Source organism: Pseudopipra pipra, chromosome 3 (assembly GCF_036250125.1).
Source record: "Pseudopipra pipra isolate bDixPip1 chromosome 3, bDixPip1.hap1, whole genome shotgun sequence".
In the NCBI taxonomy this organism is placed as follows: domain Eukaryota; kingdom Metazoa; phylum Chordata; class Aves; order Passeriformes; family Pipridae; genus Pseudopipra; species Pseudopipra pipra.
This window is the reverse complement of record NC_087551.1, coordinates 17,281,302-17,300,175: the sequence shown is the minus strand read 5'-3', so window position 1 is coordinate 17,300,175 and position 18,874 is coordinate 17,281,302. Positions and strand designations below refer to the sequence as shown.

At 44.5% G+C, this 18,874-nt stretch overlaps 1 protein-coding gene across 6 annotated transcripts in view; it reads left to right on the top strand.

Moving 5' to 3' along the window:
* STUM (stum, mechanosensory transduction mediator homolog) overlaps positions 1-18,874 on the top strand; it is a 47,963-nt gene that overhangs the window by 16,664 nt on the left and 12,425 nt on the right. For 5 of the 6 annotated variants that reach the window (XR_010428958.1, XR_010428959.1, XM_064648064.1 and 2 more), the window contains exon 2: positions 16,827-17,006. Coding sequence is in view for 4 of the 6 variants with exons in the window: in XM_064648064.1 (XP_064504134.1) it covers positions 16,827-17,006 (180 nt within the window). In the remaining 2 variants the exon portion in view is untranslated. Of the gene's footprint in view, positions 1-16,826; positions 17,021-18,874 lie in introns of all 6 variants that reach the window. The other variant, XM_064648065.1, reaches the window with a different exon arrangement.

The following is an 18,874-nucleotide window of genomic DNA, read 5'->3' as shown; positions in this document are numbered from 1 at the left end:
AAATAAAAAGCACTTTTCTAATAGACTTGTATTGCTTTAATCCCAGATCTAGAAACGTGATGTGTCACATGGATCCCACGGATAGTGCAGACTGCCTGCCTCGTATGTTTGCCACTCAGCTAGCAATGATGAGACTGAACTTTCCCACAGCACCAGGCAGGTTCTTCTTTGTATAGCCAATGTGTCAGCAAATGCACCAGCACCTTCTCCAGATACTCCTTTCTTCCTCAAGGTATTCTGTGATTTAGGAACTTCCTACCCCACAAGTTGTAATTGCATCCCAGTGTTGTAGTAGCCTTCAACTGACCTTTCTTCTGTGTGTATTTTGATCAGTATTAGTTTAATTAGTACTGAGGAGAATTAATTACAATTTTTACTCCATCCAGTCCTCTTACCACCCCAAATCTGGTCTTGCTTTCTGTCAGATGCAACAGTTGAGAAGAATACAGAGCAAATTGCAAAGGCAAATGCAAAGATTTCCAAAGAGTCCTGCGCTGCCTCTAGTTTCTTGCAGGGCAACACAGTGGAAATTGCCAGGGGAGCACTGCAGCCTTGAGCTCACTGTGCTTAGTGATCCTTCATGAATCATACATTTAGGATGGTTTGCTCCACCCACACCCCAGGGCCACCCAGGATCCCAATTTTGCCCAGACACAAGCATCCAGTGTTTCTACTGGGTGCTGAAATTCCTTTTCTACTTGAGAAATATTTTCTGGGCAAGACCTCAGGCAGTCTGCACAACCCTGAGGAACCTAAGGAGTTCGATCTATGCATTTTGAACTTAAGCTTCCCTTCTGCCCTGCTGTCCTGTGTACCAACTTGCTATTGCTTTTCCCTGCAAGGAGCTGCTGTAGGACAGTTGTTCCCTTTGTAGAGCACAGTGTAATCATTATGGATGTGAGATCCTACAATAAACCCTTCTTAGAGTATTGCGCTGTCTTAATCACCCTCATATCTGAGATGGAGACGTGTGCCTTGCTGTGGATGGCTCTGATGTCCCAAAATGTTGGTTCTGTTACAATCTGTCTTCAAGAAAAGGAATAAAGTGCAGTCTGTGATGTGGTCTTAATGCATTGACATATTTGGATTTTGTGTGGAACAGTGCTAGAAAATACGAATTGTAAAATTTAAGATAATTTTTCATGACTGCATCTGGTTAAACAAATGTTCCTTTGAATGACAATAACAGGCTTCTGCTATCAGATCGTTCTGTGTAGCACAGTCAGCTGAAAATACATGCTTATTTTTTTCATTGCAGGCACAATAAAAGATGGCAGAATAGCTCTAATGTGTCAGATTGTTGCTTTTGTACAATACTGTACTAGAAATCTTATTCCGTAAAATGTGAGGGAAGGAAAAAATGCTACATTTTTATCACTAAAATTAAAAGAAAAATGAATTAATTTAGCTAGAAACGTGGGGTTATTTAATGCTCAAGTGTAGGAAGCTATAATGACTGTAGAAATACACTTCAGACACCTGTAAGGATTAGCATAGAAAAGTAAGGAATTCCTAAGTGGGAGGAGAACACTGAGGTGTATAGCAATATATCAGTGGTCCATGCTTTCAGAGAGCACATAGTAGCCCATGCTTTAAGGAGGAGTGTGGGGCGACTCACCATAGTTTGTGTTAGTGAACAGCTGTCTCTCTGCCCCTACTTACTGAACTTTGGGCAGGAGAAAGTATAGCTGCCTGTCATTTTGGTAGTTAGAACTGCAGATATCTACGTGTGCAAGAGAATTATCAGACCTATTGGTTAGTCTTAAAAAGATAAATAAAAAAATAAAGTTACGCAACAATGGTTTAACTGATCTAACCTTTGCAGATCCCTACTACGAATGGGGACATTTATTAACTACAGAAATAAATTGTTGCAGCAAGTAACCTTGTGTCACACAGGAACTAGAACAAACCCCTAATTCAAGGTAGGGGGTTTGTGTTGCAGGGTGTATGTAAATGAGAACAGCAGTAGGTGTTCACCAGGTCTGAAAGCCTTAGAGTGAAAAGCATTTGATGTGATGTGTGAAGGGGAACTCTGGCTGGAGAGTAAGCTCTAGTGATTGGTGATATAAGGAAGGAAAAAACATTTAAGTTTGTGAGAGAGAGAAAAAGAAATAGTAGTTGCAGTGACCTGAGTGCATGTGAAAAGGAGAGGGAGGAATTAAATACATAATTATCCTCCTTTTCTCTTTACTTGCAAACCAGATTGATGGAGAGGTGGTTGGTGGTGTCATCAGTAAGAAACATTCACTATGCAAAGAAATGGAGTTTAACTTTGCCATCTTCATTAAGACAAGAGGATGTCCAAGCAGAGATACCAGGAAGAGTAGGCAAGATGTGGGAGAAATGTACAGGAGTTTGAGTCACCGACACAGAAACAAAGGCTTGTATGCAGATGAAGTTTAAAGGGAGCATGGTATGGAGGAAACAGAAGACAGGGAGAAGAGAATTGCAGAGATTCAATCTATCTCTGTGAAACAGGAGGAGAAAGATGGTAATGTAGAGTGAGAGATGTTGGGGATATGGTAGGAGAGAGAAGTAAGACAGATGGCAAGACATCGAAGAGCAGAGAGCCCCTAATGTAGTCCAGAGCTAGGAACCAGAAATTCTGCAGATGGAGCAGAGGTCCTGACACTCATCCAACTATTTGCAGGCCTTTGTGAGAACTATTTCATCAGAGAGGACAAAACCTTCATTTGTGAAAGAAAACTGAGGCAACATTGCAACATTTCCAAGACAAAGGGAGATAGGAAGGGGTAGGAGAGACAAGTGGAGCTGCACGACTTACACAACTCTGCTGAGGTAGGAGTCTTACAAGAGACCTTTTTCTGTAGTGAGGTAAAGTGTAGACTCACTTTAGTTTCAGCTATGCAGTCCCATAAACTGAATTCACATTGTAGTGTGAATGCTGATACAGTAAATCCAAGCCAGATACAAGCTTAAACCACAGGCAGCTACTAGAAGCTGCAGGGTGACAGGAGCTGGATAATTAGTCTCCCAGCTATACGGCTTCTGGGCACAACACAAGCCCAGAGAGCCTGCCAGGATCACCAGGCACTGTGGTCCTGCTCAGCTAAGGAGCAAGGAGAGCAACACCACATGCTGTATCGAGCCCTACCTGATCCTTGTGCAGCACAACAGAACTGATAAAAAGTTAGGAAAGTGCAGTATGCATATAGAATCAATTTTCTACAATTTCTAATTCTGCTTGAGTATGTATCCATGCTATTCATGTTAGCCCTCTTAAGTTCACATTTGAATTTGAGTTATCAACCTCATACTGAGCAGCAGGCATATACTGTTTGCCATGGCCTGTTACTATTATTTAAAAGTACTGTCTTTCTGCTGTTTGCACTTCTGAATTGCTGCCAAGATCAGGTTAGACCTCATGTGCCAAATTAATCCCCAGTGTAACTCTGGCAGTCAACTGATCTATGTCAGAGATGAATCTGGGTCCAATATAGACGTGTTTTTTGGCAGAAGGAAAAGAAAAACAATGGGGGAATGAATAAACGTTAGATAGATGGTCCCTCAGTTGTGCCTGCCCTTCTTGAAAGAAGTGTTTTCCTTCTATGCCCGCTCCTTCTTTCCAAGGAAATGCATTCCTCTGCTTTCCTTGCTGCTTGCTCCAATGTTCTGAACCAGGGGGAGCCATGCAAGGTGGAAAAGGCAAAGCTTGGTGAGTGGGAGGTTATGAAGCTTTTTGAGCTGCTCCAGAGAGCCATAGGCTCTTCAGAGACACAGTACACAACACCAGTTACCAAGAGGAATAAGGGAGGAGTAGCTTTGGGGATATTAAAAAACTGCAGTAAGAGCTCTTTGGCACAGGGAGAGTCTTCTGGGGCGCATACGTTGCCTGCCACATGAAGGTGCTGGCTCTGGCTGGCACATAAGTAGCAAATATGAATTCCCTTTCCTCTGCAGGACTGGTACTCCCCCCAAACCAGCCTTGTCTAGAAAACACTGTGGAAAACTGGGTAAAAACTGATCCTATTGAATTCTAGTTAGTCAAACTGGAGGACATACAGAAGCAGAGAAACAACATCTTTGTTTAGGTTGTGAAGTCTTGTGTTGCAATGTCGCTGTCAGGGTTGGTCCCCTGCCCCCAGTCTAACAGCATCTCAGCAAGGCAGGAAAGGATGTTTAAAAGTCTGAATCTCTTTTCAGCTGCCCCCTTTAACAGCAAGATAAGTGCTTCCAGCGTGGGAGTGTTAAACCATGTTACCATTGTCCCTAACCTCATTATAACCTATTCAACATGAGAATTAGAAAAAAAGCACAGAGAGGATGAAACCATGATAATTTCCAGTTTTTCTGTATAACTCTTTCCCTGGTATGTCTCACTCTATATAAATCTTCTCTAAGCTCTGAAGAACAGTGTCTTCCAATCATTATATGATATAGGTATTGCTTTCCATATTTCATTCAGAATAATTATGTGCTATATTGTGATGTTGGTAACTCAGTTCTTTGTGATATGTACAAACCAATGCACATGCATTTTTATCTAATGCTGACCAGTAGCTAGTTGGCAGATACTGGAAATTATTCGGTCAAGGGAAAATTTGCCTTTTGACAGAAATATATGTAAATCAAATGCTATTTCCTGCAAATTGGGAACACAGGAACTCCTAGTGATGAGGTAGGGGGGTGCATTCAGATAAAAAGACCATATATAAAATCTCACAGGCACACTTAAAGGGCTGTGCCTCTGCAGGCCTTGCTGGACACAGCTCGGATGGCCAAGAGCCATTAACTGTTTGTGGATGACCTGGCACCCAAACATGACCGAGTGTTCATCTATGTTTATGACCTGCTCAACTAAGCTGTGGCATTTCCTTTAGCTTTGCTTTAGACAGAAGAGGACTAGTCTCTGCAGAAATGATGATTATATCCAAGTAAACATTTCTTTTAAAGAAAGACCACACTTCTGTATAAAGCAGTAATTCCTTTTAGCACGAAGGCATCTCTCTCAGAGGCTGGCTGAGCTGTTTGATATGAGCATGCACAGATCAGGAGGGGCCATGTCAAAGCAGGGAGGCTGTTGACTCGAAATTCACCTGTTTTGGTGTGATCAGCAACTCACAGGCACGCTTCCTGCTTGCTATGAGAGTAATTGCACCTGACATTTTAGAAACAGAACAGCTCTTCAAAAATAAATTGAAAAATCATGGAGAGCCCTGTGTTCAAGAGCTGGCAGAAGGATGTGGCTCTGGGAAAAGAAACCGAGAGATCAGCTAAGCTTTGCATGGAATAGATAAAGTTACTGAAATACCATAGAATAGCTGGGACTGGAAGAGACTTTTGGAGGCTACTTAGTCCTTCCTTCAAGTGGGTTAAACTAGAGCAGGTTGCTCAGGTTCTCATCCACAATATCACAGGTTACTTGCTTATGCTGATACATGTATTAGCCTCTATAATATCCACATTTTCTCCACCCTAATAAGAAATCTTCCTTTTAGAAAACCGTTTTATCTGGGTGGATTAATTTGTGTTGGCTGGTGCTCATATTCACAGAATCTGTAAAGTCAGGGGTCACTCCAGCCTCAACTATTTATGGAGCCTCTGCTGGGGTGATGTCAGGCATAAGGTACCACAGCTCATTTCTCCACTGCCAAAAAAGACTTGCTTTTGTTGATCTGCCTGGGCTCTTTCCATGGGAAGCCAAAAAGGCTCTGGAAGACTCCAAATCTTCTCACCATCTTCCCTGCAGGAGCAAGACTGGTCCTGTGTAGAGGCTCACTCTGGCTTTGTGCTTCACCTCTAGAATGACAGCGCGTGTCCCCCTCACCAAAGAGACTGTGGGTTGTTGCAGCCCAGCTCTGGGTGGATCCTTGTCCTCCTCGTCCCACACTGCTCTTGTACAGAATCAATCATATTTGAATCTGCTGTTCAGGGATGTTAATGTGGGAAGTTCCAGTTAAAATGAATGCAAGTTAAGATGCTTGTATTGTTAAAAATGTTCCCTACGGTTTTGCTGAAGAAGATAAAACATATTTATATTCTCAATCAAGTAAACTCACCATGAAATGAGATTTTCGTTTGTAAACTGCTTGAATCACCTGGAAGTACCAAAGCCAAGCTTAGAGTGTAAAGCACCATCTCCTAAATATTTCAGATGCTATGCACATGAGTAAAACAGCAACTTTGCAGTGGCTTTAGTAGGCAAAGTGCTTTACATTTCATCTAAGAATAGTGTTTTTATGAAAACTGACCTTTAAAAGCAAGACCTGGTCACTATTTGACTAATGGTAGCACTGAACAGAACAAGAGGGATATAACCCCCTCAGGTTAGATGCATGAAGGACAGTAAATTTTGTCTCACAGACTATCTACATTAACACCTTAATAATGTTAATTCAGCATTATAAGAATGAAGTTACAGCTTCAGAATTATTTAGCAAGCAGCTATAAATGCAGTACTGAGTTCTGGTCTCAAAAATTGTATTCCAGACTCCTGGGTACAGCACCACACCTTTGGGTTAGAGTGCAACTCCGTCGTGTCCCCTTTAAGTCCCTGCTTGAGAAGCTTTGGCTCATAAAATGCATGCACCGAGTTTTCTGGATTAAAAAAAGGTCTTTTCATTAGTTTCCTGCACACTTATCACTGCAGATCTCCAAACATTATGTCACAGTTTTGGTTTACATTCCTATAGTCCTTAAAAGATAGCTGGTACTTTGGGATGATTTTGGAAGCTGGTGCAATTTATTACACTTCCATTTCAGCTGCCTTGTTCTGTAGAATAAGGTCTAATTGCTCTGCATCCCCATCTGACTTACTAATAAGATTAATTCTGTCTTCTGTCTTGGTAGTCCCTAATTAACATGATTTGTCTTCACAGTGAAGGGCTCCAGGGTATCACAGCAAGCTCAGAATCACTGCTCAGTGAATCTTAGAAGTAGTTAATCTGTCCTTCCATGAGCAGAGCAAATGCAGTTAGGTAGCTTCAAAGGGCAAAACTCATTGCAAGGCATTGATCAGAAAGACAGATGAGGCAGTGCAGCAGTGGACCTCACTTGAGCTGTAGCTGCCCGGCCGGGTGCATTCCAACCTGGCATTGCCCCAGCCTGCTGCTTTCCTTCTGCTCAATTAGAGCATCCTGAGATGGGCACTAATGGCACTTAATTAACCTCTGAGAGGGCAGAGGCAGGAAGACAAATGAGCATTTGATGTGGCTTCACCCAGTAAAACATCGGGAGCCATCAGAGCCCTTACACTGGTGCGGAAGCTGGAGGGTCATGCATGCCCACCTCCTGCTCTGTGCCTGACAAGAAAGAGCTTTCCCTGGCACAGACAATTATGAATAAACTTCAGTTCATCACTGCATAATTGGCAAGAGCCTTTGTGAAAGCTTCTGAGAATCCATAGCCTTTTCCTCATTATTTTTCTACTGTTACACAGCTCTTACTGCCGTCAGCCTTTAGAAATTGGAGGTATCAGAAAGCCAGAAAGCTTTCATGGCCACTGTGAAATAAGGAGGCACTCTCTCCAGACATTCTGCTGTTGAAGCTTCCAGGTTTGTCAAGTTTGGGTGAAAAGCCACATTCAAATTACTTCAATATCATTAGTAGCATGAAACAGAATCGCTTGACATTTGTTTCTATATGTGCATCAAGAAAACAGAAAATTAATTTCTGGAGGTGCTTGAGAATTGTGAATAGGATTGTAGTCTTAAAAATAAGAGATAGTTTAGTGGACAGTTATTTTGTGCTCCTTGGTTCCTCTCACTCCTGCAGCAGGTGAGTGCAGAGCAGCCTGGGACTAGGAGAGCTGTGGCAGAGCTAGCTGGGCAGCTGGAAGGAGGAGAAGGGAGCACAAGGTGGAGCAAGCACCTGTTTTAATAGTAGACAATATGAATACAGAAAGTTCTGCATGGCAGGAGACAGCAGAGAGAAACCAGCAATAGAGCTGATTCCATGAAACGGAGCTTTTAAGTTGATAAGCTGATAAAATTACAGAGCACCAGGAATGCGTCCACTTAGGTCAGATGAGCTTTTAGCAAAGTGCCCTGAGCTGTAAACAGTGGTCTTGCCTTTTGTTTTACTTTACGTTTGTTATAATTGGAAGCAAATGACATTATTTCTCTGAACGCTGGCATACTTAATAAGGATGCAAATTAATTAAAATCCTCTCTTCATTCCATTAGCAAAGAAGAAAGTAAGCCTTGAGCAGAAGCACAGCTGCAGTGCCTCAGTTCTTTTCATAGCAGTGCCCCTGGCTAGCAGCAGAACCAGTGACATGTCATTTACCCTCCCTGGCTCTTTGTTCCCTGTCTGTAATGTGCAGACAGCCTGTTGTCCACTTCATAGCAAACATCTGCCTGACAGGCTGCACAGTACTAGTGGGGAACCATATCAGATTTAACTAAGCCAGTCTAGCTGCCGGCAAGAAGCAAGCCAGATGAGTCCATGGAAGCTCAAGCTGCTGGAAAGCTTGCTGTGCCCAGAGGTGACTTCTTTACACCCAGCAAAGCATCCCTCTGTACCACCACAGTCAGCAGGACAGGTGTAGTGATTAGCTACAGTGTGACTTGGACAGGCAGGAATACCTAAGTGACTCAGCCAGGAGCCAGAAGAGGTTGGGAAGGAATATGTCTGTCAGTGAGGTGCTAGTGTCATGTTGGGAAGAAGCTGGGAGTAAGCAGCAGGTCACTGCTGTGTTCAGAGAGTTGACCTGAGTGTCAGCTGAGTATCTCAGTATCTTTACTGTGAGAAGCAGCAAAGAATCTCTCCTTGTGGAATATTACCTTGGAAGTAGGACAAGAGATGATACTTCTAGTGTGGATGGGCTTATCTTCAGCAATTAATTTTCTCTGACTGTAGGTGGTAGGTATTATTTGTTGCAACTTTCCCATTTTCTATGTCTAGGTGTCTGTGTAGCAGACCCCACCTCCCCTTTTACTTCTGGGAAATTACATGTTCTCTGCAGTGGTTCGTAATATTGTAAAGCATGATGCAAAATGTCAGTGGTGGTTCTGGGATCACATCATTTATACAAGAGGGAAAGAAATCGGTTTGGGAATCAGGCAGGTACAACTTGCAAAGATAATTCAGCAAGTCTTGGCAGAAGTCTGAAGTCTGCACCATCACCATGGATCATCCTATGTGGCCTTGAATTTGCTCTTCAGCAGAAATTCTCCAGTCTCAAATACTTCTAGCACCCCCTTAATTTTAAGCATCAAGTCAACAGAATTAAACTGTAGGATTGGATTGGAAAACTTCACCCAAGGATTGTGGAATGTCTGGCAGTGGAACAAGTTGTACTGCAATCTCACTATTTATGGGTGGCTGCTTTTAAGTGTTCAAAACATTGCAGTGCTGCAGAGTAAAAATAATATTGATGGGTCCGTGTATAATTAAAGCTTTAGTAAGTCAGTTCACCTTCATGCAGCCCCCCCTTCCATGTAATTTAAGATTTTGCTGTGTATTTTTAGCCTTGGAAGTCTGTGAAAGTTTGTTACAGTCAAGTTTTGAAGTTTTTGTTAAAAAACTCTGCATTTTTAGAAGAGTTAACTTTTTCTAAAGCATTACATATGATAAAAATCTCATTTTTGATGCAAAGGCGCTGCTGTCTTACTTACACGTGGGCTGTCTTCTGTGGATGCTACATAAACACTGTCAAAGCCTGTTCTGACCACATGACACAGACCTACTAATAACAAACAGATGCAGAGCTCCGTGCTGCAGCTACAGTGAGGTACGGGGACACTTGGGATCAGTCATGGGCCAATAATGCTTCGGGACATGCTGGTCATTTTTCACATACATAGGGAAACCAGAAAGCTAAGGCTATATACAGCCTGCCTTCTGCAGACTTGGGAGTTGGAACAAACCCTATGGAGACAAGAACTGCAAGTGCCAGCTCTCACTTGTCAAGTGACTGTGTATTTTTGTCCGTAGTGAGGCCAAAAGGACCAGGAAGGACCAGAATTCCCTTTGAATGTCCTTCTGATATGGAAGAGGAAAATAAAAACAATGTGCTGGCAGAAGCTAAACAAAACATTTTTAATAGCAGGCCACAGAGGAAAAATTCATGAGCTCCTCTCCATGGCAACGTCTAGGTTCTGTCACGTTTGCTGCCTCCACTCTCTCCTCCTTCCTTTTCTCCTCTCCCTCTCCTACCCTTCTGCTCCTGCTGTTCCTGCCTGAGTCCTGCCCACACAGCTGTCCACGAGACCTGGCATTCGCAGGCAATCACTTTACCACCAAGGTGTCTGCACGTCATTCATGTCCCTCCCAGCAGATTGGAACCTGTGGGGTTCAGGTTTTTGATTCCAAGAGGTGCTACCTGGGACCAAGCAAGCCTCCTGTTTCCTAAGCTGTCCACTGGTCCTGCTGTTCTTCCCCCTGAAATCATTAAAGCCACCTCTCCTCCCTAGTGCCCTTGCACTGTATTTGGCAGGGGCAGACTTCGATCTGTATGGATACTGGAAAGGGGAAAAAGGCTTGCCCATGGCTGTTTAATTAAACTCTAACCTAAAACTCCAGGCTTTTAAGATGTCGGTCTAAAACAGGATTATTTCTAGAAAAAAAAACCAGGTAATTGCACTCAGTCCTGACTTACTTCCATGGCTGAAATGAACTACAAGGGGAAGGATGTAGGGGATGCCACTGACAGGTTGCATCTTTTCTTGGGTAGGACACCTAAAACTTGCTGATGCTGCAGCATTGTGTTGCAGTCTTGCCATCTCTGTGTTCTTGATATTTCAAGAGAAAGAAGTCCAGCACCCACTACCTGGTGAAGAATTGCTGTGTAAATGACAGCCTCCAATATCCTGGACCAAGCACTGGCCCCAGCCCAGAGCAGCAGCAGCACAAGTTCTTCAGCACTCCCAAGCTGCTCGGTGTGAGAAGGCCACAGACTGTTCAGCTGAATGCTCCTCTCCAGGAGCGCAGCTGTAACTGTGTGCCCTTATTTTCATCTATTTCAGCTGAATAGCAAGTGGCTTGGTGTCTTCCATTGCTTGCTTTGAGTGCCTCCAAGGAAACTGGGTGGGAATATGACTCCGGGCAAGATACATCTGGCCACGAAGCCAGGCTCAGGTACTCAGGAAAGGTTAGCTCCCTCAGGACACCCCACAGCCTCCACTCCTCTACTTTTGCTGCAAACCAAAGAGATTCACTGTATGCCTTCTGCCTGCAGTCACAGCTCTCTGGGGAAGCCATGGAAATAAGAGTGTGGTGGAGACCCTGACAAGAGCTCTGCACTCACAAGCTGCAAGAGCCACAGTAGACACAGAAGTACATCAGTTGTTCTTCTGAACCAGCCTTTTCTGTTCAAAGAGCTGCAATAAGCCTGGAAAGAAAGCACTCTTATTTCAGAGGGTTTAGGTGACACACCTGCACTGGCAGGTTCTCTCTCAGGCAGCCTAAGCCCTAGTGAGTTCCAGCCAGGTGGAGACAGGGGACACTGGTGAGGATTCACACTTCTAGGGGGTTTTACTTTGCATCTGTTTTCTTAATAAAACACACAAACAGTTCTCTGCTTTAGGAAACTTCAGCAGATAGTCATCCTGAGAGTTAATGCTTTGCAACTGCATTTTATTGTCTTGTCAATAGTGTCCTTTCCACAGCCCATCTCTATTTAAGCAAAAGGCAAAGGTTCTCAGCATCAGTAGACACTGATTTAGCCCTTTCTTGGGCAAGTTTTAGCAGTTCTCTTTCCCTCATCATAACCTAAAGGGCTACAGCTTAGTTTACAGATTAATGCCAAGGATGAGAGGCCTCCACACACGAAACAACTCTTTACAGCTCAAACTAGAGTATAAAAACAAGTTCATGACACTAAGGAGCCGAGGATGCCTTGACCAATAGATACCATATTCACTGTTATACCGAGGAAACTAGTGCAATCTTTATTACCATTCTCACACAGCTTCTTCTGACTCACACAAGCAAGAACCAACACATCTCATGAATTTTCAGCACATCCACAACATCTGCCTTACATACCTGCCAACACTGTTTAATGACAGCTAATAATCATTTTACTTAAGGAAATTCAAAGTCACATCAGACGTGTCCCCACACAGAACGCTCCCCTGACACAATACAGCTACACAGGTATGTCTCATCCCCACAAAACACACACTCATTAATTACATCTCCCAGTGTCGATCCAACAGCCTTGCTCCCACAGACACCTCAAATTTCATTCCCATCTTTGCCTGTACCTTCCTGCAGCTGTGTGCTTCCTGCAGCTTTGCTCCAACTCCTGAATCATGACATGGCCCTCTTTTTTCCCCTTTGGGAGCAGGAAAAGAGGCACCATACTACTGCCTTATTAACTCCCAGCACTACAAGAGAATGTCTCATACGATGTCCAGGCCTGCAGGAAGAGGAAGGAGTATTTCCCATCCCCTCCCTAGCTCCAGGCTTTTGTAGGATAGGGATCATCATCACAGAATCATCATCATCTCCACTTGCTGCCCCTGATTGCAGCAATTTGGGTTTTTGCTGTGCCTCCCACCTGTACCAGAACAGTTCATCAGATGTGATTTCTTGCAGCAGAGATACTTTGTGTTGGAAAATTTGAGATACCTGGCAGTCAGTGGGAAGCCCACTAGTAAATTGTCTGCATGCTCAAAGTAGTTGCACTTACACTGTGGTCATCAGTGTCTCGTCTCCTTCTGGTTTGCACCCTGGCTTCAAGCAGGTTCCCTCTTCTGATATTTCTGGGAAGATGCTGTCAGAAGCTTGCTCACAGCCGGGTCCTCCACATGAAACCTGCCAAGCTCCATGTCAGACTAAAGCTCTTGCAGGAGTGCCCAGGATAGGCATTCTTGCAAAAACAGGAGAGAAAAACTTCTCTCATACAGCTAAAGATATTCCATTATGCAGTCCCTGCTGCACTCAGATAACACAGAGGAGACTGTTCAGGACAGGCCATGGTCTTGCCCTCATGCCTTTCTCCAGCCTGGATGAGTGACTCAGATGATACTAAACCGAGGGAGCCCTTTCCAGAGTTTTCGCTCTGAGAGAAAAACCCCCAAACTATTCCTGTCACACTATTTTGGTGTACTCTGTGAGGCCAGGAACCAGCAGGCGATGCTCTTGGGAAGGCCGTGGCTGCCGTAGTACCAGCACACACTGGAGTGGGGACTTTATCCTGAATGACCAGAGAGGAGAGAAAGGGCAAAACCCACTCCTTTGCTGCGCCATTTATAGTGTTGTTCTACCAAAAACGCTTCCACTTCATGTTCAATGGGTTAAAGTGTTGAAAACAAAAAGCATTCTATATTTACTAGTGTAATCTAAAAATACCCCAATTCTGCTGACAGCCAAAGCAAGCACAGGCCTCCAGGGGCTCTCTTTCTAACCTATTACCACGCTAGTGCCCCAGCTGGCTGATGCTGCCCCAAGTGAAAGAGCAAGATCGGTGTCACATCTCACAGCCTCACTGCACAGGGCACTTTCACCCTCTGCCTCCCAGCTGCTCCAGAAGAGCAATCCTCAGCTCCCACCCATCCCTCTGCCCAGCCCCTGGTACTTGCTGGCTCCAGGGGCTGTATGGCTTAGCCAGATGATTGCAGTGGGCCCCGGTGGCCCACGAGGCTGAATGAACAGACTTAAGTAACATAGGACATCTTCTCTTTGCTGCCTCTCCTCTGTCCCCAAAGAGGCTGTATTGATGAATGATTTAGAATAATCCCAGATTTCACTGCAGCTTTGGTGCTTTTCATTGGGAAGATAGAAGTGCTTACTATATTTACTTATGTTATAGTGGCATAACTGTGTGGGCTTTTAGTTGACATCTGCTTGTGAAGTTAGCAGTTTGTTTGCTGGTTACACTCACAGCCTGAGACCTTTTTGGACAGCTGATTTACTTGGCCAACACCACCCCAACTGCAGCTGGCATACCAAGTTTATGATTTCTGGGCTGTAGGTATTCAAGTGTCTGAATGTTTGGTCAGGAAGGGAAATGGTTCAGTGCCCCAGCTCTGATGTAGCCAGGAGGTATCAGCAGATCCAGCTTGCTTGCCTTCCTTCTCCTCCTGCTCCTCTCCACCTCTTTGCTTCCAGATGCAAATACTTCCATATTTGGCAATGTGTAACTATGATGGCTTCTTAAGGGGAAAACATCTACCTTGGCAAGTGCATTTAAGACACTTACTTCTGCTTCACATTTTCAAGCATATGTGGACTAGAGGAAAAATACTTCCATCTTATGCCTGCTGGCATGGCTCAAGACTTGAATTCAAAAATGTCAGCAAGTTCCCAAAGGTTGGCTAATCATAATTAATAACAAAAATGCATTGGCAGTGGAAAAATGAATTGGCTCCCATGAGTAGGATAGTGGCCTGAAGAGGCAATCAGAAGCCAAGGTTTACGAGATTTTAATCCTAGTTCCTGTATCAATTCCCAGTCCAGAGGGGGACACTTAACTGCTTTGTTTGCTTTATTCCTTTCTGAATAGGACTACACATTAGCTTAGTCATTGTGGTGTTTAGGGGATTAATTAGCTAATTCAGCACCTTCCTCTAATGACGTAAAAATCTTAAAAGCTTCACTGGAAGGATTTGAAGCTGTAGTTGAAGACTTACTGCTCATTTATGACCTTTCTTTGTAACACATCTTGGAAGAGTTAAAGGTAAAGCAAGAGGGGAAGATTTTAATTTAAAAAAGAGACAGGCATTTCCATTTGGCAAGATTTTTCATCCTGATGAGAAAACATAAACACCCAGTCTCTGATCTTGCCTCAATCTATATTTAATCTCAGAGAGTGCAGTGGTGTAATTTTGAAGACAACAGTTTCAGGAAGCATGGGGGAGATATTCCATGCTTCCTTCTGCTTAAAAAAAAACTATGAAGGAAAAAAAGAGGGTGGGTGAAGCAGGGCAGAGATGTCACATAATCCCACATGGAGGACATAAAAGACATGGAAAACAAAGCCACAGAGCAAAAGACAGGTTTCTTTTAAAAAGCAATGGGGAGAATTACACAACATCCTTTGGGATTAAAATGACTTCCCCTTTTTCTCTCTGCAGACCCTTTAGTTTTGGTTGATAAGGGGATGAAACCCTGCCTGTGAAAGCCGAGCAGAGGACAAATTCCAGGGGTCATTTCTCAAGCAGAAGATGGTGCCCCAGTCCCCTCCAGTGATGCTCTGCCTTAGGGCTGCCTCCCACCACCCCAGCAGTGCTCACCCATTCCCCTGCACTGTAGTGCTGCTCCATGCCTGCTCCATGCCCAGCTTCAGTGTGCAGCAAATGGAGCGGGTGGGAGTACAAAATTGGATAGAGCCAGCGGCAGGAATATGAGCAGGGTTTTAGGAGCTGGTGGAGTGTTAGGAAGATGCTGGAATTGAAGCTTGCAGAGGATGGCAAGACTAAAAATAGGCTGTAGCCAGCCTTTCCCAGTGAGTTTTGGCACCTCAACTGCCTGTTTTGCTTGTGACCCACTGAAGAAGTGGCAACAATGAAAGAGGTTATGTTTTCCACCACCCTGGCAGTGCAGGACAAAATGGCATTTTGCTTCTAACCAGGTCGTTCCGCTCTCTTGATCTGATGAGTTTTTCTGGAAGGGTGTAAACTGAGTGTTTCCTCTCTGTCTTCAGTCAAACCAAGGGGCTCCCACCTTCCCCTCAGTTCAACAAAGCACTCATGTGCATTGAAGATGTGCTCATTCTTACAGGCTGTTTGCAGGCTTCCATCCTTTGAGAGGAAAACGGGAAGTTTTTGTAGAAACCATCATTTTAATTCAACAAAATTGATTAAAGAAAACATCCCACAGAACTATGTTATCCAGTACAATCAACATTGCACCTTTGTTCCTACCTTAGCAATGCTGTATTTATATTAGAAAAAACCCAAAGACAATTCATGATGCTAAGAGGTGTTGAAATGCATACATAGATAAGATGCCCGAATGTCATGGCCAACAGCTTGGTCAAAAACTGTTTCTTCTGCTTTTTGCCTGTGCTGTGTATTTCAGCAGGTTGGTTGTGGGACAAGACAAGGCTTCCCCGAGCTGTGGGTTTCAGCCAGCCATGAGCCCAGGACATCAGCTGTGAATAAGTGATCCTGCTTGTCCAACGGGGTAAATTTAGGAAAAATCTTTGTGAATGGCTGCTGTGGTGTAATTTTTTTCACTCAACTTTAACTGTCACGCATCAAGAAGATCCTCCATTTGAAACATTTTAGGAAGTCTGAAGGGTGGCTGCAAGATTTGTAAGCTGGTCTCAAGCAGAGCCAAGGGCTGCATTACCAGGTTTCCTGGCTCCAGCACTTTAAGTTTAGCTACTTCTGCTTTGTTCAAACATGACCTCAGGTTACAACTTGTGACTGGGGAAAGCATTGTGCAAAGATGCAGTGCCACATTAGCACCTCTTCTTTGTGTGTGTGTGCTCATTCTAGAGAAGTATTTGGAAATAGTAACAGACTGCCAGACCTGTACAGCTTTCTAGAGCCAGTCCTGCTCTAACTCGGGATGCAGTTTTCCCTTTTAGACCTGCTGTATATTAAGTGTTTCTCCCCAAGAGAGAGCCACCAAGCAGAAAAAAGGTAGACTGTTATCTCCACAGACACACAGCATTCCCTTGTAAACTGCCTACAGTGCATAAACAGTTACTGCTGGGTGTGGGGGAAAAGGAGCCAAAACCCAAAGAGTGCTTTTTCCGTCTCGGTCTCCAAATATATGTGTCGGTGTAATTCAGTGAGAGACAGCAGCATGTTCAAGTAAGAATGTGCCTCTATTTGTCCTCCCAGGTTTTCATCACTGCAATGGGAGCACAAGAAGTGGGACACTATGAGAAGTGGGTCTAAGGGGAGGGATCTGGCACGAAGCCGTGGCTCTCACTGGGTGTTGCGTTGCTGCTCTCTCCCTAGGAACGTTTGTATCCGCTTTCACCGTGCTGTGCGGAGCCCGGACTGACCTCCCTGACAGGCACATGTGTTGTGTCTTCTGGCTGAACATTGCTGCTGCTCTGATTCAGATCCTGACAGCGATCGTGATGGTTGGCTGGATTATGAGTATATTTTGGGGGATGGACATGGTCATTCTTGCAAGTAAGTACAGCACACTCACCACCCTGACTTCTCTCCATGGCCGTGTTACCGAGTCCCACCTAATGTCCTTCCAAGCCACTGGACTGTACTGTAGGGAAGAAGAGCCACGTGATGGGCTCTGCAAGTCCATGAGAATCACATTAGGCAGAGAAATGGCTAAGAGGGTTTGAATGGGCCCTGTGACATATTTGGTAGAGCCTCCCATCCCACCACATGGGTTACAAACTTTCTTTTCCCTTTATGAAATGAAAGGTGCAGGAAGGGGGAGTATCCCCAGCACTGTGAACTCTGCTGTCTGAAGCCCCTTCTGCCCTGGTTGCATCCGTTTGAACGAGAAAGACCTTTCTCCCTTGCGACTCTGGCTGCATCTCTGCTGTTACAGAGACCTTTCTGAGAGGCTGGTTCTGCTCCCAGGGCCAGCTGTCCCCAGAAAAGCCCTGGGGACTCTCCTGGACCCTCCCTTTCCTCCCTAGAATACATTTACCCAAGGCATTTTTTTTTTAATGTTTCACACCAAGTCCTTAGGTGAGCAGAAGTGTTTAGCTGCTCCTAGCTGCTGGGTGTACTTCCCAGACACCCCTTGAGAAGCCTCTAAAACATTAGCCTAGGTGAAGAGGAATCCTTTTTTTAAATTTACATAATTTAGATCACCCAGTTAGTATAAATCACCAACCCAGAATACTGCCAACTTTTATCTGCCAAAGGCTTTTGCTGGTGTAAAAGTTGTATCATATCTCCTGTATCGTATTGCAGAGAATTGAGATGACACTCTCATCTCACCTCCAAAGCCAGAAACAACACACAGTTCAGGCTGCTGATGGCATCTCTAAGACCCTGCTCCCTTTACAGGGGCTGGCAGAGGCTGATGGGCATTGCCCCAAACCACCCAGGTCTGAGATCTTTCAGGCTGACAGGACAGGCAGTTCCCCAAGCAAGCCCTTCTCCCATCTTACCAGCACCTATTGCCTTTTGGTTTGGACGGGCTCCACTTTGTCATCTCTGCTGATGACATCTGTGGCTGCGTGACACAGGAGGAGAGAGGATCTCGGGAAGTTGCCAGGAACCTGCCTAAAGATGAAATGGATGAAACTGAAAAAAAAAAAAAAAAGCAGAAGACCAGTACACATTTTCAGCTGCCAAACCCAGGGGTTAAACCCTCTCACCAAACCACCTTTTAATTTCTGAGCCAGCTTCAATTTGCAGGCTGAGTTAAGGGTAATCCCCACACAGAGCAAACAATGGATATTAAAAACCTGAACATATGCAAGGCAAAAGGCAAGGGTGAAGGCAGCACTGCCCTTTGGTTTTCCCTGCAAACCACTTGCCACATTTCCTTCCAGATGAACCTGCAGAGCAGGGGTAGCCTAGGTTATTTCTGAGGATAAACTGTGAATGGGTGTACATCTGTGATGTGTCTTTAATAATCTGCCCAATTTGTGTGTAATCCCATAATTGTGTTCATAATCATATGCTCTTCTGCTCTTCCTCTGCTGGACAGCCTCCGTGTGCAGTTTGCTGTCTGGCAGGACCCCATTCTGCAGTTGTGGGGAGTCAGGAAAACATCTGTCCTGATAAAGAGCTACATCTGAAATCATGACTTGCTTTTCTGCATAGTCCTGTTCTCCAGGTAGAGGGTTTTTTGCTTAGGAGGCTTGTATTGGTTTTCCAGTTTGGTTGTTGGGGAAAACCATACAGATTGGAAGCTATTTCTCACATCTGGCTGGACCCCACTAGTCTGAAAGGCAGAGCGTGGGTGAGCAGCATGTGGTGGGAATGCTCAGGTCAAGAGGTTCCCAACCACAGCACAATATTTCACCCCTCTGGTGGTAGTAGAGAATGGTGAGAGGAGACAACACGTCTTATGTTCA